At 31.7% G+C, this 25,448-nt stretch overlaps 1 protein-coding gene across 2 annotated transcripts; it reads right to left on the bottom strand.

Moving 5' to 3' along the window:
- Positions 1-76: 76 nt before the first annotated feature.
- Positions 77-22,481, bottom strand: LOC131853622 (uncharacterized). 2 transcript variants are annotated; one of them, XM_059204588.1, is made up of 8 exons: positions 22,345-22,481; positions 18,359-18,441; positions 13,358-13,554; positions 9,748-9,918; positions 6,706-6,806; positions 4,042-4,203; positions 1,530-1,744; positions 77-637 (listed from the first exon to the last, which is right to left on the bottom strand). In XM_059204588.1, exons 3-8 carry the CDS (start codon positions 13,539-13,541, stop codon positions 439-441), a joined length of 1,032 nt encoding a protein of 343 aa, XP_059060571.1. In that variant the 5' UTR covers positions 13,542-13,554; positions 18,359-18,441; positions 22,345-22,481; the 3' UTR covers positions 77-438. The 2 variants fall into 2 exon arrangements, with proteins under 2 accessions (XP_059060571.1, XP_059060570.1); XM_059204587.1 differs by lacking the exon at positions 18,359-18,441.
- Between the last annotated feature and the right edge of the window lie 2,967 nt (positions 22,482-25,448).

The following is a 25,448-nucleotide window of genomic DNA, read 5'->3' as shown; positions in this document are numbered from 1 at the left end:
TATTTAACATTTTCTCAAATAATAATAGGTACATTCAGTCACTGCAGCACTGTATTCTTGACCTCTTAGGTGGATATTTCGTCCCGTTTAAATAGGAGACATTTCATTTAATTTGGTCGCTGGTGCACAAACTCGTTTTATGGGGTCGTAAACGCATCTGCTAATGCTTCTTCCCAATAAAGATTTTTGCTGTATATTAAAAGTGACATTTATGAGTGGGTATATTTGCAAATAGACTTACTGACCTACCTAATCACGAAGACCAGAAATTCTGCGAAAACCGCTTTATACGACAACTATATTTAAGCCTAATGATTTTGGCTTGAAGAGAATAAGATCCTCATTTTTAATAAAAAATTAAAGTCACACATGTACCTATCTATGCGAGACATTTTGCCTAGGACATGTGTTTTGTCATATAGCTAATGTTATAGAATTTCATTCAGCTATCACGTTCTTCTTCAACAGTTGTTTAGTTTGGAAACTATAACGGTCTCTCCAACAGTGCACTTGGTTTCGAATACGAGAAACGTCGGCTGCATACGTGCGACAACACCCACCGACGTATCTTACACCCAGATCCAGCCACTCCTGAATGAATACCTCCACCGCCTCGCATTTGTCCCGGTCTATCCATCTGAAATTTTAAACAAACAATATATAACTACGTGCCTCAGCCATAGTTTGTCTATTACTTATTATCTACTACAATACTCTACTATATACTATAACTATATGGATAGCTACTTGGCTATATAGTAATGTTAGGTAGGTATAATGAGCATATAGTGTATATTTAATATTACATTAGAGTTAATAATTTTATTATATTTATTAACATATAATAAATATAACATGACCTGACTTTCATTGTTGATTTGTATATATGTAGTATGTATATGTATTGGTATGTATATATCTATATATATATATATATATATATATATATATATATATATATATATATATATATATATATATATTAATTTATGTAAGTATTATGTATTATGTGTATTATATGTAAATTAGGTATTTATAATGCACTGCCCACATGAATCTCTGTTTGTCCTATGGTTGACTGGGAGAAAATGCCTCTAGATGTTAAGTCCGCCATGGTCATCTTTATTTGTGTATCTGTGCATTAAAGTTTTAATAAATAAATAAATAACAATATTTTCCGTCTAAGTTATCAATAGGATAGGGAGGCTAAGAGACAAATTTATACGTTATATTCTGTATTAAAACTTTAAAAATAAATAGGCGGACAAATAGAATAGAATAGAATACTGAATTCCCTTATTGAGTTAAGAGAGTTAAGAATAACCTTATTAACTCTTGTTTTGCTCTTTATCAATGACAGAGAAAACAAGAATGTAAGCAGATACCACCTGCGTTTCAATGTACCAGTAGAGTAGGTATGTGTAACAAATGTCTCACAAGTAGATAGGTAGCTACTATCTGCAACGTGAAATGTGTGCCCGTTTGCCCTTATAAAAGTTTTGGTGACTTATCTAACTGCGGAATCTTACCCTATTTGAGGGTTGTATTTTTCGCCCGAATTGGGGTAGACGATAAGTGGAATGGGGGCATGTGGCCGGTCGTCGTTGAAGCCCTTTAGTAAGTTGGACACATATGACGGCGCGCAACAGTTTACACCCACAGCTACCAGTTGTTCAGGGTTTGACTCCCAACATTTCTTGGCTACTTTTTGGAAACTCTCTCCATGAGCTATACTTTGGTTATCCTGAAATAATAATATTTGTATATTATACGCATATATCCACACATAATATTTTATAACTATACCAATATTATATACTCGAAAGTGACTGATTGTCATATTTTGACAAGACTCTAAAAAATCTAAATGAAATTTGTTTTGAAGATAGATCACGAGAACGATTACAATATCTTTAATTTTAAAAAGCAGACTGATCTGGCACTGTATTAGTGCAAAAAACCTAAATTTATGAAAAATATGGCTGTAAGAGACTTAATCCCAATGCGACTGTAGGGCATCGTAGTTTCAGGTTGTAATATTAAGGACTACAGATACGGTTATATTCTCTCAGCTCTATGACAAATGACTTAGTCTCTGTAATTTTTTTATAATATTTTAGATATACGCATAAACATTACACTATATGGTACTGATATTTTTAAGAAAAGAAATGCCCCATTATGTTTCTTCAAATGGTATACATCCAATATTAAACTAGTAATCACTTAACTGTTTTAATTACTTATCAGAATCTACTCAGCAAAGAGTATAAATAGGACTGTTTTAATGATTCATCAAAGAGACACCTGGTTGAGCTAGTAAAATATTCTAATGCTTCCAACCCATATTAGACTAGCTTTATCCAACGATTACGAGCGCACTAAATACTATACGAGGGCTACACTGAAAGTTTTTAGAACTGGCTACTTGAGAGCAATATAATAAAAAAAATTGTTAAAATTTTGAAAATGGAACTCTTTACGAATAGTACTGAGTATATAATTTATTCGTATGTCATGTGTTTTACGGTTAGGCGGCAAATTGAAAATAGTCTGTGTAACGTTATCATGAACTTAATACGAGAAAATTTTCGTGTGATGATTTTTTATGACTTTCGATGTCATCTAAGTCAACAAGAAAGTTATGATAGACTACTATTGGACTTCCACGATGAAGCCCCGTCTCGTGCCACTGTTTACAACTGGTTTAATGAGTTTAAACGTGGTCGCACTAATCTCACCGATGATTTGCGTGAGGGACGGCCTACGGCGACAACCGAAGATAACATCCGTGTTGTGCGGCGTATGATAGAGACTGACAAAAGAGTGACCTATCAGCAGATCGGGGCAAGCTTAAAGATTGGTATGAGTCAAGTGCACAAAATCCTCCATAGACATTTGGCGGTCAGGAAGCCTTGTGCCCGGTGGATACCTTATAATTTCACTGAGGCTCAAAAACTCCGTCGGGTTGCTTGGTGCCGTGAAATGCATGAAAGATTTAATGACTCAAATTCTGTGTTTAACATAGTTATGGGAGACGAAAGCTGGATTTACTGTTATGATCCCGAAACTAAAAGACAGTCAGCTCAGTGGGTGTTTCAGGAGTTGCCAACTAAAGTGAAGGGAGGTCGAAGCATAGGAAAAAAGATATTGGCCTCGTTCTTTGGAAGAACAGGTCATTACGCGACAATTGTTTTAGAGGATCGAAAAACAGTTACTGCAGAGTGGTACAGTAACAATTGTTTGCCACGTGTTTTGAAAAAAGTGCGTGAGAAACGACCTCGCAGTAGGATCCTCCTTCACCACGACAATGCTTCGTCGCACACCGCCAGGCAAATGATCGATTATTTGGCGACCTCAGACGTAGAACCACTGGGTCATTCGCCTTATAGCTCCGACCTCGTACCTTGCGATTTTTATTTATTCCGAAAAATGAAAGAAAAAGTTCGAGGAAAACGTTTTATGGACGCCGAGGATTCGGTGGCTACGTTTTAGAAGGCCGTCAAAGAGACCCCTAAGGACGAGTGGGCAAAGTGCTTTTCTCAGTGGTTCTATCGTATGCAGCGATGTATTGACGTGAATGGACACTATTTTGAAAAGATAAAATAAAGGTAATAACTTGCTAATTTAATCAGTTTTTGATTTTCTAAGAACTTTCAGTTTGACCCTCGTAATAATAGAAAATAACCTCTGGACAATTAACACAGTGCCATCTTGTTCCACGGTAAGCTTGTGTTGTGGGTATTAGACAGCTGATATAAATACTTCATTTTTTTCAAATACATACATAATATACATCAATAATGATATATACATGAATAGAAAATATTCGCACCGTGCTAGGAATCGAACCCACGACCATCGGAAGTAAAGCGGTGTGCTATAAACCGCTACACCAACGAGACCGTAAGTCTCTAAATACTATGAAAACTGTGCTAATCTGGGACATCATATATTATCTGTGTACGAAATATCGGTCAAAACGGTCTAGACTTTTAAAACCGTCACATTTCTAATATTAGAAAGAACTATCACACTAACCTTGCAACTGAATGCTAACCAAGCTTTCATATTTGGAAATTCGCGCAACAGGTCACAGAGCATCTCGGCTTCCTCTTGACATGGAATCGTCTCCAAAGCTAATAGGTCCACTCCAGCTTCGACCAGAGCCTGAATTCGCGGTCGATGCCATTCACGCATTGTCTGAAAATCATATTTAAGACTAAAAATGTGTATAAATTATGAAAGTAGGTACATGTTATTAATTATATTGGCAGATAAAAAGTATCTGTATATGCTACAGATATGGCTATACCTACCATAGAAGTTTTCACTAAATATCTTCTTTTGTATGATAGCTCTCCCAAATTTGTATCGAAACTACTATATACTACTTACATTGTAGATATTTCTAACTACATTTTGTAACAAGTATCCGCAATGTGTTTATTGGACTATGTTCTGCTTCTCGAAGTAATTTAAAATTAAATGAAGTAACTATCACTATTAGAGCTACTAATAAAATTCTTATAGCAGAAAGAAAGGCAATTGTTACAGCTGAGACTAAGTAAGTATCTATAATTACTTTGTAACTCAGACGGATAATGTGACTATTTAGTAAATAAAGAAGCTTTAAATTTGACTGAATAAACTGTCATCAATAATTAGGACAAGGCCTAAGAAATATTTATCTTTAAGTATACCTGTTCTGAAGTAGAGAAATTCTAAAGTTTATCCACCATATGGTTCCCTACCAAGGGATGACAGCATTTAACGTTACATGACCCGTATCTATCCCTAACGAATGCCCCTCGGCTATGTGAGCATTCATTATTATGAATCATATATTTTTTAAGTATGTCTATGCAAAACTTTTAAATACTAACTTAATGAGTTTCAATTAAAAGAGCAGTTGTATTTTAGCGCCTTGTGTTTATAACTAACTAGGTAACTAACCTAAATCCTTTTCTGCAATTCCGTCGAGACGTAATATTAAGGTATGTAAAATAAAACTCGCTCAACTTTCATTAACTCCGTTCACAACGTTCATTGCACAATTAGGATTTGCTTAAAAAGTTTAAGAGAAAATGAGGCTCTTTGTATTCAATTCCTTAGTTTTATTTCTTTCAAACTAACAAAGCAGCTAACTATATTTTTGCTAGATACTGGCATATTTATTAGTAACTTATGTAAGGTACCTTAACTACATAACTTTTTGTAACTACCTAATTACTTGAGTAGGCATTTTATTAAACAATAAATCCATAACTCTGTTTGTGAATTAATTTTGCAAGGCAGTAGATAAAATGTAATCTCAAGTAGGTGTGAAAAAAATATTTATTCGTACTTTGCAACATTAACTTTATAACATTAACGTACAAATTAATGTATAAAACATCGTTGTGTTAATTAATTAAAACAAACATTTGTTTCTTCATGTTTGTTTTTGATAACCATTTGTTCTAGATTTCGTTAATTAACTGTCCACCCCAGTCACATGCTTTCAGTTAAAAAAAGACGAGGAACGAAGAGGGAGTTTTTCATATTGGCGATGTAAATTTTAATTTGCCGGCAACTTTACGGCCCTCTTTACGATTTAGCTGGCGCTTTCAACCTTTATTAGGCTATGCATTCATGGTCGTCAGGGATCCGTAGAAATAATAACGACTTTTTTTCTTCATTAGGAACTGAAGTGAAAATTGTAAATGACAATGGTTGTTCACAATTAGATCTTTTACTAACATGAGTTTGGGTCGACTAGGCAGATAACTACTTGTGTCGAGAATGGCAGATTGCCCACATTCATAGCTATTTAAACAAATGGGTACATATAAATTAGTTTCTAGTTTATTTATACCTGGTTTTATTTTTATTTTCGTAAGTGTATGGAAAATTCCTAGAGGACCCTAAAATCTCACAGCGTAATGTACAATAATAAAAATACTCATTTAGAATTTACTGCTTTTAGTCAGAAAGCTACCTTTAACATAATAGAATCGATTTGATGAAGCGAATGCCTCTAAAAGCACTCGATGACGTAGAAATAGAACTAATTAGGCGGGAGTCAGGTTCATTTATTATTAAACCAATAAGTAAATATTAGCTAGGTAGACACAATTTGCCAATGGCACTGGGGTCGATTCGTGAACGTCTTTCTCTAAAAATCACATATTTAGAAAGAATTGAAAGCGACACGAGATGGAAAGTAAGTATAGGAAAATTAGATGCTTTTCTTTTATAAAAAAAACTGGGTTATATATCCACACAGTACAAACTACAGCAATTAAAAAAAGTACATAAATTGCCTCTTTCATCTAAGTCTTTGATAATCAGATGATTTATACCCAACGCCCAAGAAATAAACATAGGTGATACATAGCGATTTTTAAAGAATTAGGAATTAAAATAAATAAAAAAAATGTGGTAAAAAATCATATGCAGGATATTTTTAGTTAATGAAATGGGTACATAAAGAAAGACATTTTAACCTCCGCTATAGGCAGACTATGCCTATATTTCAACCGATTTAAAAAAAGTATGAGGTTCTCAATTGGTTTATATTATGTGTTACCTCAGCACTGTTTTAAGTGAACGATATATGATAGTTTTTTTTATTTGTCTTCTCATGTGGTTCCCTATAAAGTTTATCAAGATCTGACCAGTGAGTTAATTTTTTTATTACCTAAACGTCGTATAATTATTTACCTCTATCGATGTTGTATCCGCATAACTACCGTCGTACTCGGAACCGTCGTGAAGATGCGCCCCGAAGGGTCCAACGGACCCTACCACCAATGGTATCTGACCTAAAAGTATAAACATTACCTATTAGCTACGGTAAATATATGGAGATGTTACTTATTAACGATATATATATACGAAAAAATTTATGGTCTACTTGATGAGAAGTGATAACCACTGTCCAATTAACGTGGACTTTATGTAGTTTTATTTTATTTAGGACAGTTCAATCAGCCAACTAGCCCCCCGTGTGGGATTCCTCAAGGATTAACCGTGATGGTTCCCGGGAGGATCGCGTGGAGGTCGACCCGAGTCGATTAGTCACCCCTATTTCTAGCAATGTCTCATACGTTGGCTAGCAATAGAGGTCACTAATCCCCATTGCTAATAATCCCTTCCCCAGAGCTATTCGTATATATGCGATAGTTACCATGTACTATCAGGTGGATCTCCAGGTTATTTACCATTCCAATTACGTAAAAAACACAACATGTGGGCTAACGGTTTACTACAAATATAACAAGTATTAACGGCGGTTGTTATAATCACTCTCAACTTAAATGTCGTTCTTTTCAAGAATTGCCTCGACATATATAATCTGTACGAACTGAACTACAAAGTTACCAATCAATAAATATAGATATATATTATATTATAGGTTATCAGCCCTTGAGCTGAATTTTCTACTTATCGTATTCAAGATACTTATCTTCCAAGCTATCATCATGACTATAGGTCTGATAAGAATATCTTATTTTTTTTCTCTTCCTAATAACGATTTTTTACAAAAATACTTAATTACGACAAATACCTACATATAGGTATAGAATACATATAAATAGAATTAATAAGTAGTATATCGTAAAGTGCTTCATGTATACAATTTACAGTAAATGCTCAAATTGTATTCCTCCACTCATATGCATGCCCTGCAATTTCGAATAAATACTCTTCTGAGCAGTCTTGTATACCGTCAGTCGTTTATTTTCGATGCGATACATTTTTTTTATACCCAAGAGGTTTGAAAGAACTTTGCTTAAAAATATTTTTTTGCATATTTTTCAAAAATAAATTTAGTTGGGTATTAATAAAAAAACTGCAATAGCTAGTCATACTATTCACTTTCTATCTATCAGCACAGTTAGTGTATTATAAGAAAACAACAAAAAACCAATAGAATTCATTTATTTCTGGTCATAGTTATCAGGACAGTAAAATAATATAGAAAAAAATCGACTTATCCATTCATTACCCGATACCCTGTATATCATCTACGAAAACTCATCATCTACATAACATACCCACTTATAGCTACCTACACATCTTGCACAATATATAAATTTACCAACTCACAACCTACTTTAGTAGGAACATATGTATAAATAACTTACCCAAATATTGCCTATTTTCATTTAATTTAAATTTATTTGTTTCTCTCTACTATGCGAATTTTATCATAGTATATATTAATTATTGTTCTGATTTTATCAAAGCAACGAGCCTGAATATCAAAGACTAGGCAACAGATAGTAAATCTGATTTCAATATAGATTTTCAATTTCAATCCAATTCTAACCAATCAGTTCTTCTATTGTTCTTTTGAAACATTGTCAAATCGTATCGTATATTTTATTGATCACGAAATACGACATTAAGACGTTGATTATAAGAGCATAATAAGGTGCGCAACGGCGTAATCCAGAGAAAGACAAAAAAGGCTAATAATAAAATGAAAGCAATGTAAATGTGTATCTATTATTGAATTCGTATGTTATGTAAGATATATGTATTGGTCTGTATTCCTAAAAAATAGTAATGAAACAGTTTCATGTAAATATGTACAATGTGATCTTGGAATAATGCAGATACTTGGGGACACTTAGATTGACGGATCACAATTAGATATATATCGTACACTTATCTACTGTATCTGTGAAGTGGTCAACAAGTGTTGTCGAAACAAACATGTATGAATATGAATATACATATATGTAAATACTTACATGAATTAATAACAATAATTTTATGTTTCAACATCTTACAGTCCTAAAATACTTCATGAGTAATGGCCTCGTATTAAATAACAGAAATATTTAAAAAAATGCAATTATCAGAGAGAATATATTATTATTATTTATGCATTAGGACCAAAGTAATAAAATAATATATTAACATCTGCAAAATCACACTTCGACAATAACAAGTAGGTATCATGCTTTGCACATGCCTCTAAATTAATTTGAAATAATATTTTATACAATTTTAAATAATTATATGCGATCATTCCATTAACGCTGACAAATAAAATAAAATAATATTCTAACGCAAATTATTTGAAAAAAAAAATATTATTCTGGTACTAACGTACATATTGGCAATAAACTGGTACCTACCTCCGATTTAACTTAATTTCTAATATTTTTTCAATATTAATAATTTATCGGCCTACTAATACTTTAAATAAATGTATCGGAATTCCTTTCCTACATTTATCAAAATATACCTTTGAGCAAATATCACATAACATTCAGAAAGGAAATAGTATCCAGAGTACCTACACCCTCCTTTGACAATCGGGTCGAATGGGTTTTATTATTTACTCACAACTTCATATTTATTTTCTAATACACTTGTACTATACTTTCACTTTATCTACAAAATAACTTTAAACCCCTGCAGAGTGTAATTAATGCGTGCTTGCACCCGACCCTTGGGATGCGGACCCAGCAATCTTTTGTTTACACGAGAATGTAAACATTCTTTACATTTTGTATAGTTATTACAGCAATAAATTGTCCACTGAGCGGATATAGAGATATTTAAACTAGTAATAATGATACTCGTATCTGATATCATTGTATAAAAGAGCCACTTAAAATTTCTTAATCTTCTTGTATTAAACCAAAATAACTCTCAAATATAGTACTAATGACAATAACCTAGTTAGGTAGTAAATATAATAAAGATTAATAATCATAAGCAAAACAATGAAAGGTAGATACCAACCATTTTGTATGTAGTCTTGATACTCTTCTATGTAGAGAGCACGCGCACGTTTAGCCAGCTCAGCACCTTGCACTATAAGGTCACAGCTCTGCTGTTTAGTGAGCCCAAGGTGCTCCATAAAACCCTCAACCGACGCTTGATACGTATTTGTTATTATCAAGTCGGCCCCCGCTGCAAAACATCAATTTAGTTCCTTGTAATGCTACCTATATTCATCATTGCAAAAAGAGGTAATGAAAACGAAATTAACTCTCTTATTATAATACTTTAAAATACAAAATTGATCCCTCCATGCCGATTCTGTCAACTCTAATTGAATATATTATATACTACTCTGAAAGTTTATATTAGGAAACTAACTCGATAAATATGCCGAACTTCTACGTAGTTACTATTATTAAGTGTGAGCAGGGTGCGGCTAAGAGGCGTAAACAATTAGTGTTATTAAAACTTAGTAAGTAACGTGACCCAGAGTGGCTCAACAATAAGGAACCGAGTTAGTTCGGTAAAAGGAACCGTTGTCGAAGAAAATAATTATGTAATAAATAGAAGACGGGCGCACGGCCTGCGAATGGAAACGTATTAGACAGACAAGGTGATTAATGACAACGGCGGCTTTGTGTATCCGGGCTCCCGGCTCTTAGGACGCCGCGCCGCCACCGAGCGAGCGACGCCCTAGTATTACCTACTCTCTAGTGCTTGCCTCTACTATGATGCCCTGTTGTATGCAAATGTGAGGTAGTTAGGAAGCTCCGAGTAAATAATAGCATTGCTTGTTTTTGCAACAAAGTTTTTGAATTTGTTCGAATTGATTGTTCATGTTTACCTTCTGATAAGAAAGTTATTAAATATTTACATAATCTTTACTTTAGGCAATTAGGCTTTAAAACTGTTTCATTAATCGTTGTTTACTTGATATTAATCTACCTATACTCTAAACCTAAAATGTCAACGTCATTGCAACCTCGCAGAACATGCAACAATTTTTTATATATTTTTTTCATATCATGTCTCGTTTACAACGAACCAAAGCAAGGCAGTAGGTTTTGCCCTCAAGGGAGTTATTTGCTTGCAGACACTTTTCAGCTTTTCCTTATGAAAAGAAACGGTCCGTTTTGTGGCGAAGAAAAGCGCTTTCAGAGGACGATGACACGAGACGAGGTCGCACTCCCTCTGTCAGATGCAAGAAAATGACTGCTAAAAGCGACCTAACGTGTAATCCGTCAAAACACGCATGTACACTTTGATACGTAGGTACATTAAGTGAACTCGCTTCTGTCGTTACGCATTCGTTTGCGGTTTCCAGTGTACGTAGGTGTATCTTGAAATTCATTCAAACTTTGGCTTTGGTATGGGGAACAAAGCAATTACTTTGCAGTTCAAAGGGGTTAGTTGTGCGTGACGTTGGTAAACAAGCACCATTCATCAGATATGTAGCAGCAAATATGTTGGATTGTATCAGCTACTGTGTTATGTTATTTAGAACATAGAAGGTAGGGACAGAATTTCTGGTAATTAGTGAATAATCCTTAGAAAAATTTAAATCATTAGTCCTATTTAATAGAGGGAGTATGTTTTTCTGACTTTGCTACTTAAACTTCTGACTAGATAGCTAGTATCAATATGAATAGTATTATGAAAAATTGTTTGTTATTTGAGGATGACAATGCAGAAAACATAATTATTTTGTTACTATTATACTTAATTTAAAGCTATAAATATGTTATCATCAGGTAGATGTCGACGTTGACTGTGGTCAATGAAGTGCTTGTTTACTTAACCGCTAGAAGATAATGTTTGTCGGAGGATAAAAGTGGAAATTGTGTATAATGGAAATAACTTCACGAAAATTGGCTATCTGCATATAAACAAATAGATATAAATATAAAAAGTCGTTGCTTAAAATAGTCATAGACATAAATGCAAACAGACTTTTGTTGAAGGAGAAAAATGAAAGAATATATGATATAAGATAAAAATTCAATATTTCTTATACAACTGAAACAGGTTTTTTTAAATATTAATAGGTTAGGTTTTGAATATATAAAAATTAAACTAATATTGTCTGTAAAACCAGTACCTTTCCAAATTGTTTTATACTTTTCTTGTCCATTAGTAGAAAGTTTATACGAATAAATTAGCGAACTTTCCGGGCCAGTTGTTGCGTTAGTCCATATATTATTTACTATACGTGTATCTGTACGAAGAGTACCAACTCATTATTCGTAATGTACATACATCAATGTTAAAAATATTAATCTGCTCACTTGGAACTAGATTACAATATACAGTACACAGTGCTTAGCGACAGTAGACGAGATAAAATAAATTAACCGATAACATGTATTTAGTAATAACATAGCATATAAGGTTTGTATTTTTCCATAACAATAATGTAACTTCTTGCTTTCATTAGATATATTTTTATATCACGAAAATCGTTTCTATTTGAATAAAAGGTCTATGAGCTGCCGTTTGCTGTTTTCAAACTGTGTTTGTCCGTTAGAGCAAACGTGGCCTATTTCTTACTTAATTTCCCCTTGGGAACTCTGCCCCTTACCGTCGTGAAAGGAGAAGTACCGTAACAATATTGATGTTTAGGTACAACAACAAGTAGCAGTACGACATCCATAAAGTTTAATAGTTTTAACCCGTGCAAACATAAACATCATATTTTTACATTTTTTTTATTTCGTTACTAATTATACCATCGCCATTTACAGTAAATCACTTTAACTTAGATGTTTCTTTCGTATAATTGGCTAAAATGGATTTATATTCTTAGTTGTCATGATATTTAAGAAATAATGATAATTGTCCATGTCTTTACCGCTTTATTTTTTTTTTCAATAATACATGTTCTACATGTACATTTGTGATAAAGTTTGTTAAAGTGGCTTGTTAATGTTATCTTTTTCTATAGCAAATAATGTGACAATGTGAGGGTTGTTGTTTCGTTCAAAAGGTTAAGATTTACAGCCAGTGCAATGTCTGACACAAGAGTCATAACACATTAGTCCTATGAAGTGGCAACGAATGCGAGGTGCCAAGGGCGGTAGGCAACAGTTGTCACATCTCATTATATAGGGAGAGCTATTTTTATTCAACAACTAAGAAGCATAATGTAATGCTACGAATGAATTATGTATGCAACATTGTTGGGATCTTTGGCGCCACAGTTAATATAAACATAATATTTCTATGAAAGGTACTTTTAAAATATTATTTATTGAAATAACTATATAAATAAAAAATATATAAATGGAAAAACACAAGTTTGCATATTATATGATGCAGTCTGCAGATGGGTTGGACGTATACTGATCTATAAACTGTCAAAAACTTGAATAAAACCAAGCAGTTCGGTTTGTTGACTATGTTATATCCTCTCTATGTGAGTTTTAGTATCCACATAAAAATTCTGTAGGATAAAACTTATATTCCAACCACTTTGTTACAAGTTTTATAGGTTAAGTATGGAATCTTCAATATTTGTATAAAGATCTTTAAAATGTGCAATATCCTCCAATCCTGAGTTTTTGTATTTTAACAAATAAATATTTACTTCCAACTTTTACTTCTAATTTCAAAACATGAAGACGTATAGTACCTCTAAGAAAATCAAGATGTGTATTGATGACTTCATCGGGATGCGTGTGAAGAAAACGAGCACTCCATAGTGGGTCTCCATCTATAACGTGACCAACGTGGCAAGACAGCTGTGTGGAGAACCCGCCATCCAGTACCACTACACGGGGTGCCTCCACGGCCTCGCCATTTGTCGGAGTCATCATAAACTCCCGCACACTGGAAACAAATAATTCACCATCTATTCATCTATTATATATATATATATAATACAGCTAGCCATAACCCTTCGATATCGCAACTTCGTCTACTATTCTCCAATATTCTTATATTGGAGAATAGTAGTATGAGGATAATTATTAATAATATAATGAGGAAATTCATTATATATATTTTACGAGTTAATTTAACTAAGTTGCATTCAGCCTTGTAATCCCGAAAAGATATGTACCGAATAGACACACTTTCATATTAATAATACTAGTAATTACACCCAATTTCATCCTCTTTTTTGTTATAATAGATAGGCAATGCCCATACACAGAAAACAATCTGATTGCACTTAAAATTTCATTAAAATCCGTTCAGCCGTTTCGCTGTGAAAAGGAAACAGAAGGAAAAAAATACTACACATACTGCCCTGTATTTGACACACACACACATATATACTTTTTTCTTTTTTCTTTATTGTTAAAGTCTGGGGTCAAATTGAGAACAAATATTGTCTTTAATATTATTTGTATATAGAACCTTTATAATGTTATAATTTAAAATAATAAGGCTAAAATTTCAATCGCTGGGCCACCACTAATCTATCTAATAAATATTATTATACAGGTATACTAGTAACTGATATTGATATACAGTAGTAGACTCAGGTAAAGATTCTGGGAAAATCCGGGTGTCATTATAGTTCTAAGAGGTATGTTAAATAACATATATCCTCTTGAAATCAGGATAATAAATAAAGCTTAGTGAATAAATCAATTGTAGTGTGTACAAGTACACACATAAAACTACTAAATGAACCTAAAATATGTATCATACTTGTAGACTCCAGACTAGTTTGTTAAACATAATATAAATTTTACAGATATCGAGATACTTGTTTCCATTCAAAGCTCCAATCAATAGATATCATTAGGGTTCGGAAATGGAACGGAAGGAGAGAAAAGCTTTTCAACAATGGTACGTACAGACTATTAATTATTTGTTGTTGAAATAGGCACAAATTCTGCAATAAACATGATTCCCCAAAATCATGGCAAATAAAAACTTTTAGAATTAGATAAACCTTGCCTAAAGGGACTCCTTTTAATAATATATTTTAGTTATTATATTATATTTTTTAAGGTTTTTAATTTTAGGTTCTTAGTTGTACAATTAAATTATGTTAATAATAATAATAGTTACTACTTATATATATTTCTGTTACCTGTATTTATAAACTTCTAGATTACTTTTTTGTTGATATGATGGCGTTTAATATATTTTCATTAGATACGGAAATAAACGGAGCTCAGCAATATTATGAATAGTGTAAAGTTGTTTAGATAGTTAGAAGTTTATTCATAACATGGCTTAATTACTGAACGTATTTGAATGGAATATGGCACACAGATAGACTAATTTAAATATTTGTACTAATATAATATGCAATGTCTACAGGCCTATACATTTTCTTGTCTTGAATTTTTGATCTTCGAAATACTAGATGTAACCCACAAATCCGTTTGCACAAGAGTCCTTTTTTAAGATTATTTTTTAAGTATACAAACAGCCCATATCCGGCCCGTAACATAATTAATCTTACCATTAAATTTTAATGAAATCCGTACAGCTGTTTAGTTACAAAAAGGTTGCAAATAGACTGACACGAGACGTATATAAAATGTCAATATGGATACTTTCATATTTTAACCCTTTGCAATCCGTTGTCGCTGTATTTGCAACATTATAATCCACTGTTGTGGCTATAATTTATGTTTTTCTTTTATAATATTAGTTAGAATATGTTTCTTTATAAAATATGTAAGAAATAAATGTTTTGTGTTATTGCAATGACTCCATTTTTCTTTTAGATTATAGGTATATACTTGTAATTAATACATTGCTTGAGTTATTAGTATTCTATATGAGTTACTAGGCTGGAGTGCAAAGGGTTAAGTATCTGTATCTTTACTAATATAAAGAAATGTAGCTACAAATATAATAAATACTACACTACTATTATAATTTTCTCCAGTATTAACCATTTTGTCTAGTAGTAGTTAGTACCTACATTGTCAAGTTATGACACAAGTGCTCAAGTTTATGACCACGTTTCGCTTACGTTTTGTTTAACTATTTATATATACATATAGAAGTCATAGTAACAACCTGTGTACACCCACGAGAAGATAACGATACTTATTACTTCTTTAGAGAAATTGAACTCGTTCGCATAATTTTGTAAACTAATTGGATATTTGTTGACTTCTTTATTTTGTATAACTGAAATTGTAAAACGTGTTGGCAGATCTAATGGTTAGTGGTAGCCTCTTACTCTCTTACGCCTCTCATACATAAACAGCATTTATGTGACCTAAATCTAAATTTAATATTACATAGTTTCAAATTGTTATATAGACTAACTTGTAATGCTACTTAACTGTAATTGTATTACATGTCTTCATACAGAAAGTATTTTGTTCTTAGCAATGCAAGTCTAATTATAAAAAAAAAGCAATTATGTAAAAATAATATTATCAAATTTTGCCAATTCAATAGCTACGTTTATTTTTGTTTACATATTAGGTACAGATAGATAAAAAATAATAGAGATATAGACTTAGATTTCGATAGCATTGTTGCCATAGTCACATGTCAGGAGGTATGCAAATATATTAAATTATATTATAATTATCGAAAATTATTAATCTATAACGTAGGTGTATAGATACGTAGAATGCTACATAAATTTATGTAACTTGTTTTGTACAGGCACATACACATGCCTACTATATTATAACAAGAAATTGATTGCCGAAAATGAAGTCCTTCCTAGTATTTACAAGCCTTATAGATTTCTCAATGTCGGAAATATTCTGTGTTACAGTTATACAGACTCCAATATTTTAAAGTATTGCGTTTATATGCGCTAATTTCAGATACCAATCGCAGTTTGACCAATTTGAGTATGGTTTTCGAATAAACAATTATACGAGTATGCAGCCGTAGACGCAGTGCAAAATAATAATACTATATTTCTTACTCTCAATACACTGTAACATAGTAGGTAGTTATTGAATTTTTTACATTAGTAGTAATTACAAATATGCCATAACAGCCGTCCTTACCTACATATAATATGTAATGTAATCACTGCCGGGGTAGATACCAAATATTTGGTCATTATTATTTTATATTTGGTCGTCCTACTGATAAACATGTATGTCAACACTGTTTAATCATGCGTACAGTATAGAAAATTCAGCAAGTTATCAGAAAAGTCTTATTATATTATTATGATTTACAAACAATACTGTTTACCGTATATTTCTGATAATGAATGTTGAATTTACAGATGTACATATATGATGTTTATGATGTAAAATATAAATAACAATAATACTAAACTAGAAATGTAATAATATTTTTAATATTAGTTCAATATAACCATATTGTGATTTATATTGCAAAACTGACTACCGAACGTATCAAGATCATTTGCCCTACAAAATTTGCCTACAAAAACTATAAAAGAACACGGAAATTATTAGCTATATCAATTTAATAAAAACATTGTAATTCCTTTAGTTTTTATAAAAATCACCTCTCAATTCATCATTTTGACAGCCAGTTAAAAATACGATCAATGATAAAATAAAAATTGTATAATTGTATTGTATGGAGATATGACACCTTTCTAGGGTTTGAACTGAAAAATATTAGTTTGTAAAAATACCTCCAAACTGGTTGCTTACAATTTCATAAGGTACCTACTGCCGATAATATCTATCTACAATATTATCTGAAACTTGTCGCACCTCGCTTCTTTTTATATGATAATTAATCGATATTTATTACAAACAATCAACGTCATATACAAACTGATGGTTGTTATTCATGATTGGCAATAGCAATTCTTATTCACCGAATCAACTCGCCTATTGAATTAAAAATTCAATCTTTACTTTGTCGTACTTACCCACGCATTGTTAAGTTTGTGCTTAGTTTTTTATACATTCAAACAAAATCAAATCCATTCAGTATTCTGGTAATAACATTTATAATTTAATTTGCCGACGTAATATAGGGAAAGAAACAATTTGTCAAAACATTTCCGCAAATCTGATAATCCTACTTTGCATTTCACCTTGTCAGAAAAATCTTAAAAAGATTAATGGAACACGGGAGGGGTCTGCTAAGTAACAAGTGCTCATTTTAAAATCCGATTAGCTAAATAAACCCAAATGGAAAAATGACGAGTCACTACATTGTATTACATGTGTGATGCCATTGTTTTCTCAGAAAAGAATATTAAATATCTCCACGAGCATGCCCTTCAGAAATTCTTAAAAAGAAACATAATATATATATCTAATATTTGTTTTTCACATATTTAGTTAATATGCTCATGATATATGTAATAGGTATCAGGTAAATGAGCATAAATTGCTGCTGAAATAAAACATTATATGAAAAGAATGGATGTAATAGCTCTTTAAAGAGATCTCAATTGTTTTGTCAAGTATCATTGTTACAGAGAAGATCCTATTTTTTATTATTATATGGAAAATTTACCGTTTTTACGTTACGATTTTTTCAATGCGCAAACAAAAATTGTAATACCAGTAAGGGTATTGATTTTGTAATGTACAATTATATTATAGCTAATAGTACACGTTGGTGAGTATAATATTTTTCCAGTTTGGTTTTAGTATTAATACATATAACGTTTCAGTACCTATAAACCTACATGTCCATAATATTGTAAGTATGTGGGAGGTATCTGAAATTCTGAATATGTGGCAGTACCTACCTGCATACATAACCGACAGCGGTTAATTTCCGGAAAACACATTGATGGTTGAGATGTCTGTGGTTACAACCCTTTACACGACGCTGTTGGATAAACATATTATCGTATTATTAGTACTAGTTGTACATCATGAGTTTGTTTCGATGAAATTTTATCGTTATTGTACGCTTTTTCTTACTTAGTAAAGTTTTATCATTGTCATTCTTTTTTTTAACCGCTTTTTAAATATTTTTATCTAATATATATGTCGGATAACGAATGGCAAAAATGGCGTTAGTAGTATTTACATGATGTCTTTACTATAAAAACAGTAAAATAATACAATTTATAACAGTAGGTATATTATTGGCATTGGATTCAGGTGGGTCGAGGGTTATTGCTATAAAGTAGGCAAGATGCATGTAAGTTATGATCAGTTTAACGGTTTTCACCTTGACATGACTTTATTTTTTGAGTATGACATAATCTGTACCTATAAAAACATTTTAATATGCACTTTTTCACAATGATTTTTTTGACAATTCGAACTGTTTTTAAATCAGATTACCGTATAATCAATGCGACAAGGTTACTCAATCTTGCATACCCGAGTATATTTCAAATACACGTATAGTATCTACATAAGATTAATGATAAATAAGTGTTAAAAGTGTAGTTGTAATAAAAAAACGGTCTACATAGTTTTGACTATTTTTATACCCATCTGAATATGTTTATTAATATTCATGAGAAAATAATATTCTAGGTAAAAGATAGATAAGTCTGTGAACTGTACCCACCTATCAAAGGCGAATGGGAGGTCATATATTTTGAACTAATATCGGCTTATCTTTTACAATTATATAAACAATACCTATTAATTTATCTTAAAATGCAGTAGGTACCTATCAAACAATATGCGGATATCAGCAAAATATTCTTGTGTAAATATACTAATAAATTGACCCTTTATTAGTAGGTGTATTTTTGACACAGTAAATTTAGTCTTATATTAAAACTTTGGACGCTGTGAGTTGAACCCTTGTCGAGAAATTGTGGAAAATTTTTAGAATTAAGTACATAAAAACGTGAAGGACATTCTAATTAAACATAAATCACTACACGAAAAACTTGGGGCTTGCAGTGAAAGCGGTTGAGACATTTTACAGCCGAAGAAATATCGTTTTCGACAACAATATTTTAAGCGTCTCGACATTCACCTGAGCTCGAAGGGCGAAGGGCGACGAAATGAGTTATTGTGAACTCTGATGCGCATTATATTGCTCCTACTACTTTGTATTATGATTAAACCAACACGTGTATCTATTTATGGAAAATTTATTGCATCTATATACCTATCTATTATATATAAATATAGCTACAATCTATAACGTCAAACGTAGATCATTTTACTAGGTCGAGGAAAGCTCAAAAGGTTGGAATTTTCGTATATTTAGGTATTATACACTTCCTATGATAATTTATTTTAGTTATTTTATTAACTTATTGTTAGTCTCTTTTTATTAGAGATAGTTCCGAATAACAATGGAGTAAAGAAGAATATGGAAAATTGAAATTATATAGTATAAACACCGAGCTGCATGGATAGTCTCTAGAGTAGTCTGTATTATCTACGTGTTACTTTAAAAGTGAGAACTAGTTTTTTATATTTGTTCTTAAGTCTCTGAGTTATATCAACAGCCATATTAGTTTTCAGTAGTTCCGAACTTACGAAGTGTTAGTCCGGTAAGACAAAGCTTTGTGTATTCCTCTATATTTTTATGTTTCCTCTAGCTTCATCATCAAGGAATTGATGTTAGAATCATGACACACCTAACAAAATATTATACAGCATATTCGGAGACAAAGAAAAAACGTTATATTTAGTAGAGGATGTAACTCTATAAACTCTAACCATAAGATTTTCAACGAAAATTCAAGAAGAATAGAGTTTATATTTAGTCAAAATCTGTAAATAATTCCATTTGGCAATAATGAAGATATCCAAAGGTTTTTAATGAAAATATTTATATTACTTTTACCCGCGACTACATCAGAGTTGACGTCATGATTATAATATTGAGAAGAATTATTTTAAAAATGTATTTAAAAAGAATAGTTAATTATTTATCAGATCTGACGTTGGGTATTCCTGAGGATTGGAACTACATAGATCTGAGCATCTAAGATCTACCATAATGCCATAAAAATGTAAAATATACTGTTCCTATGTCTTTTTAATTTATTCATGAAGTAAAGACCATGTTAATTAATGTTAGTATAGATTTCTAAATACGCGAAAGTTTTCAAAATGGATTAAGTTTTTAAAGGGCAAATAAAGTGCCATTACAAATAGCCTATAAAAATATTTTCTACTAATATTATTTTACTATAATATTGATTATTATATTACGTATACGTAGAATTACAATTAATTAATTAAAAAACAGCCCTTTCTAACAGAAAACATCGGATAATGTGCGGTCGGTCACACACATTATTACACTTATAAATACACATTCCGATTCAAAAATAACTTTTACTCTATTATACATACGTTCGTACGAAGAGAACATAATTTAATTCTTTATTTATCCAATAAAATTAATGGGTTCAATGACTTTTCGACATTTTTATTTTAATGATTCAGTGTCTGTGTTGTGTCTTCTTCAGGGATCTTGTTAATTATAGTGATTATGATATTATTTGTATCATACAATGATCAACAATACCTATCTACTTATTACCTATTTACGCTAATATGTTGCAGTGTAAGTAGTAAGTGCAGTGTAAGTTACAAGTAAAGATTTTAATACTTTATTAAAGGGCTATATTTTTATTATTTTATGTACCTATAATAGTAGAAGTTACAAGTATTTAGGTACGTAAATTGTTATATTTCTTTATATAGAATATATTAATGATTAGATGGTTTATTGTGTTGTGATACCTACATCTATTGCATAACATATAGAATTTAAATCTTTTCTTACAAGGTACCTTTTAGATTATTAAAAGAAACAGAGATAGTCTTTAGAATATATTAATAAGACTTGAATAAAATTGCTTGCAGAATAAATGGAAGTAAGACATTCTTATTTTATTTATAAATATAATAAAAATACAGCACATACATTTTTTTTATGTAGGCATCTAGACTGGCAAATAATTTGAGGGCCAACCGGTTGCTAAGTGCTAATCGTCGCTTATGTAGGTATAGGTATATGTACGTACTACATACAACGATTCACGAACACTGAATATGTATACGTACACTGAATATATACTATATGTATACGTGATAAAACATATAAATAAAACTTATAATTGAATTCATAATAAACTCTATTTTCTGCAATCAGTTATATTACAGATATTTATACGTCTTTGCGCTTGACGACGATGTATCGGAACCGGTTCCTTATGTAAATATTATTAAAATTCAACAATTCATAGATACTTTGGAGCCAGTGGATGTACCTAATATATGAATAGGTAATTTGGTATATATATAATAATAACATATTTTCTTAATTAATAATGTTGTGTAAAAAATGCATAATTTTTCCAACCTTTTATTTCACCAAGAAGATACCTATTGTATATAATGCACCATTGCAGTGGAGCAAGTGGTCAAAATATTCAAGTATTGTCACGGAATATATAACTACAATTGTTATCGTGTACTAACACTAAATTAAGAAAATATTTTCGGATGTTTACGTGGGCAGGCGAAGGTTATTTTTGTTCACACCGGTTTATGTACAAGTATGTAGTTACTCTATTATCGGACCTATGAACTGGTTAGTGTTACTCCTAACTTTATATTTATTCGTTTCATAGAAATAAAATATATTCACACAACTGATATACTTAAAAATTATCAAAATAAATATTAACGTATGTTTATAAAAACATATTAGGTGTACTTAATCTCTCATTCCGTTTCAATACAAGGTTATACACTAGTAAAATTAAAATATTTAATAATTAATTATTATACTTACATCAAGTACTTTCCGTGTTCACACAATTTTTAATAATTATTCTATTTTTATTTAACTTTCATATAAAACTACTTGGTCGATGTAGGTGTCGATCAACAAAAACGACTCGCAAACAAGCACTATCGCGAACACGAGCGTATCGGCACTCGCACCGAGGCGCCCCGCACACTGTTGCTAACTACTAGTTTTGCTAGAAAAAAAAAAACATTAAACATGTGTTTTTCGCAATAATCTAAAATAATATTTTTCTTTATATCATCCCGTCTGATGCGCGCGCGAAGATAAACAACCTATTTGACGATTAGATGAACACTGAATATTAAACGGTGGCCGTGAGTAGGTTTATTCGAAGAATATATTTACATACTTGAATACATAAATATATTTTACTAATGACATTGACTTATCATAGACTTTATTATCAGTTGGTAGTAGATAACAGGACTGTAATCTGTAGCATAGATGTTGGTTAGGAATTGGGACTAATTTATAAAATATTATAACGTGCTAATTTACAATAATATAAAGTTATAATATTCAATTATGTCTTATGTATAAAGTAAATACTGTACTGTAGGTAGTGTTTTCTATATGCCAATTAGACATGTGCATATAGAAAACAGCGAATATACTGTAATATAATTCACACCTAAATTTACATGTAGTATTCTTCACTAACTTCTGCATCATATGTTATGAGAGATAGGGTTGTTTTACTTAGTAATTTATTTATTTAGGATTGTTTCTTTTTAGTTAATAATATATCTTAATAGCACTTCACATTTATTAAAAAAAAATACTACTTCAATCTCAATCTTACAGTACAAAGATTTTTGTTCAGATTTTGTTGTAATGTGCACATTGGGCATACATCAACGACCAGTGATTGGCTCGCGATGTGTGTTTTGAGACATCAGATAGATATTAATAGAGTTATCAACGCGGAGCAATGTACTAACACAGTCAGTCAAACGCGGGCCCATAGCAATTCCGGCGATAATATAATTAATACCTACTGATATTGTAAAATAGGTAGCTTTAATAGCACACACGTTGTTGAAGTAGAGTCATCTTAATTTGCTACAATTATTGTCTTCTTTATTTTGTATTTACAATCCTTATTCAGAGTAGTAGATTTTACGCGCTTCATTAAATTTGATGAGATAGTGGTAGGTACATGCCAATGGTTAGCTATCTACTAATAATATGTCAATTTTTGCCATGAAGCCGCAGTATTTCTTTTTGTGATCACACCGAAACAATATCTTTGGTCTAACATTTTACGACGTTAATTTTATATTTTTATTTATATCGAAAACATTTAGTATCTATGCATTTAGTTTTAAGTCCCGGTAAATTATTCTAATTTCTGATATCATTAGATATATAAATAAATAATCATGTTATCCGAAAAAAAATCTTAACTAACAAAATAATCTCATGATCCGATTTGCTTGGTCGCAATAATCACTGAATTTAAGAAATTACTACGTGCTCTTTAACATATTTTAGTTTCGTTCATAATTTCAGGCAACTTATTGTCGAATCTGAAATTAAAGCAGCTCTCTTTTAGATAAAAAAACCTGGTTCGGGCGGACATTTGGGAAATCACAGGTATTATATCCTACCAATCACTGCGAAAACAACCCAACTGGTTGTGGTATACCTACATCATATATTTTAAGTTTTTTATTCGCAGATATTTTTATAACATGCGAAAATTTAAATATATTACAAATTATGATCTTGATTTATCATTGTAACAATTAGTATATAATAATTATTGTTTGTAGATGCACTGAATGTTTACACCATCAATTGTATATATATTTACCACAACTGCAGACTAGACTAGGGGTTATTATTTATACATACAAATAAAATTGTAGTGTCAGTTTGTAATATCGAAATAACAGTTTTTTACTACCTGCATATGAATATAAATACAGTACGTACTCCAAAACAACATCTTTTACAATTTTTGTCTGTCTGTCTGTCTGTTTGTACCGCCTAATCTCTGAAATGGCTGGACTGATTTTGACGGGATTTTTTTTGCAGGTAGCTGATGTAATAAGGAGTCATTTTGGCTACTTTTATTTTAGAAAATTTAAACTTTTATTTTAGAAATATTCTATATTATCGCGGGAACAGCTAGTATTACATAATATACTATTATTATTGTATTGAGTATTGATTACTATTAAAACTTTATATTGCTTTTTTTGTTGCTGTTTGGTTACCAATTATTTTGGTAACCAAAGGTATAAATATAACATAATGTCAATGGTGTCATTTGTCCATAAGATGGCGGTTTTCGTCAGGTGGGTCATCGTTTTGTGTGCCGTTAGCAAACAAGCTGACTATTTATTTTATATTACTGAGAGTGGCGAAACGCCACTCCCATGTAACTGTAGCCTGTATAAAACATAGTGTAAGGTTTCATTTTATGTATTACTAGCAAATGTCTCAATTTCATTCAAGTTGAACGTTACTACCTACATTATTCCCGAAATAATCTATGTGTCTATACATTTTGTTCATCCGAATTAATTAAAAACTGGATTACTTTTCGCTCGATACATTTATGAAATTGTGAGAGAATTTTTCGTTTAGTATTTTTTTTTATGACACAGGGGACAAACGAGCATGCGACTCACCTGATGGTAAGTGATTACCGCCGGCCATGAGCACCCGCAACACCAGGGGAATTGCAAGTACGTTGTCGGCCTTTTAAAAAGGAATAAGCTCTTTTCTTGAAGGTTTCAATATCGTATCGGAAATATGCTGGAAGGTGATTCCACAATGTGGTTGTGCGAGGCAAAAAGTTCCTAGAAAACCGTACTGTGGAAGACCGCCATTCATCCAGATGGTGGTGAAACTCAGCAGGGTATTAATCCGAACAATTCCTCAGAACACTACCCGTGATATATGCGGTAGAAAATGCACAGAGATGCAATATCACGCCTCATAGCCAATGGGTCGAGTCTGTCACATAGACGTTTATTACCAATGATTCTGGCTGCTCGGTTCTGAATGCGGTCAAATGGAAGTAGCTGGTATTGTGGTGCTCCCGCCCAGAGATGAGAACAGTATTCCATGTGCGG

Source organism: Achroia grisella, unplaced genomic scaffold (assembly GCF_030625045.1).
Source record: "Achroia grisella isolate CSIRO2021 unplaced genomic scaffold, CSIRO_AGI_Agris_v1 utg903, whole genome shotgun sequence".
In the NCBI taxonomy this organism is placed as follows: domain Eukaryota; kingdom Metazoa; phylum Arthropoda; class Insecta; order Lepidoptera; family Pyralidae; genus Achroia; species Achroia grisella.
Note: the sequence above shows the minus strand (reverse complement) of the source record. Positions and strands in the feature narration are given on the sequence as shown.

Excerpts from the sequence above, each read along its gene's own strand:
- LOC131853622 (XM_059204588.1), bottom strand. The coding sequence starts at position 13,541 with ATGATGACTCCGACAAATGGCGAGGCCGTGGAGGCACCCCGTGTAGTG. Across the intron at positions 1,745-4,041 it reads GGTTAGCATTCAGTTGCAAG|GATAACCAAAGTATAGCTCA; the intron begins GTTAGTGTGATA and ends TTATTATTTCAG. Across the intron at positions 638-1,529 it reads AAATACAACCCTCAAATAGG|ATGGATAGACCGGGACAAAT; the intron begins GTAAGATTCCGC and ends TTAAAATTTCAG.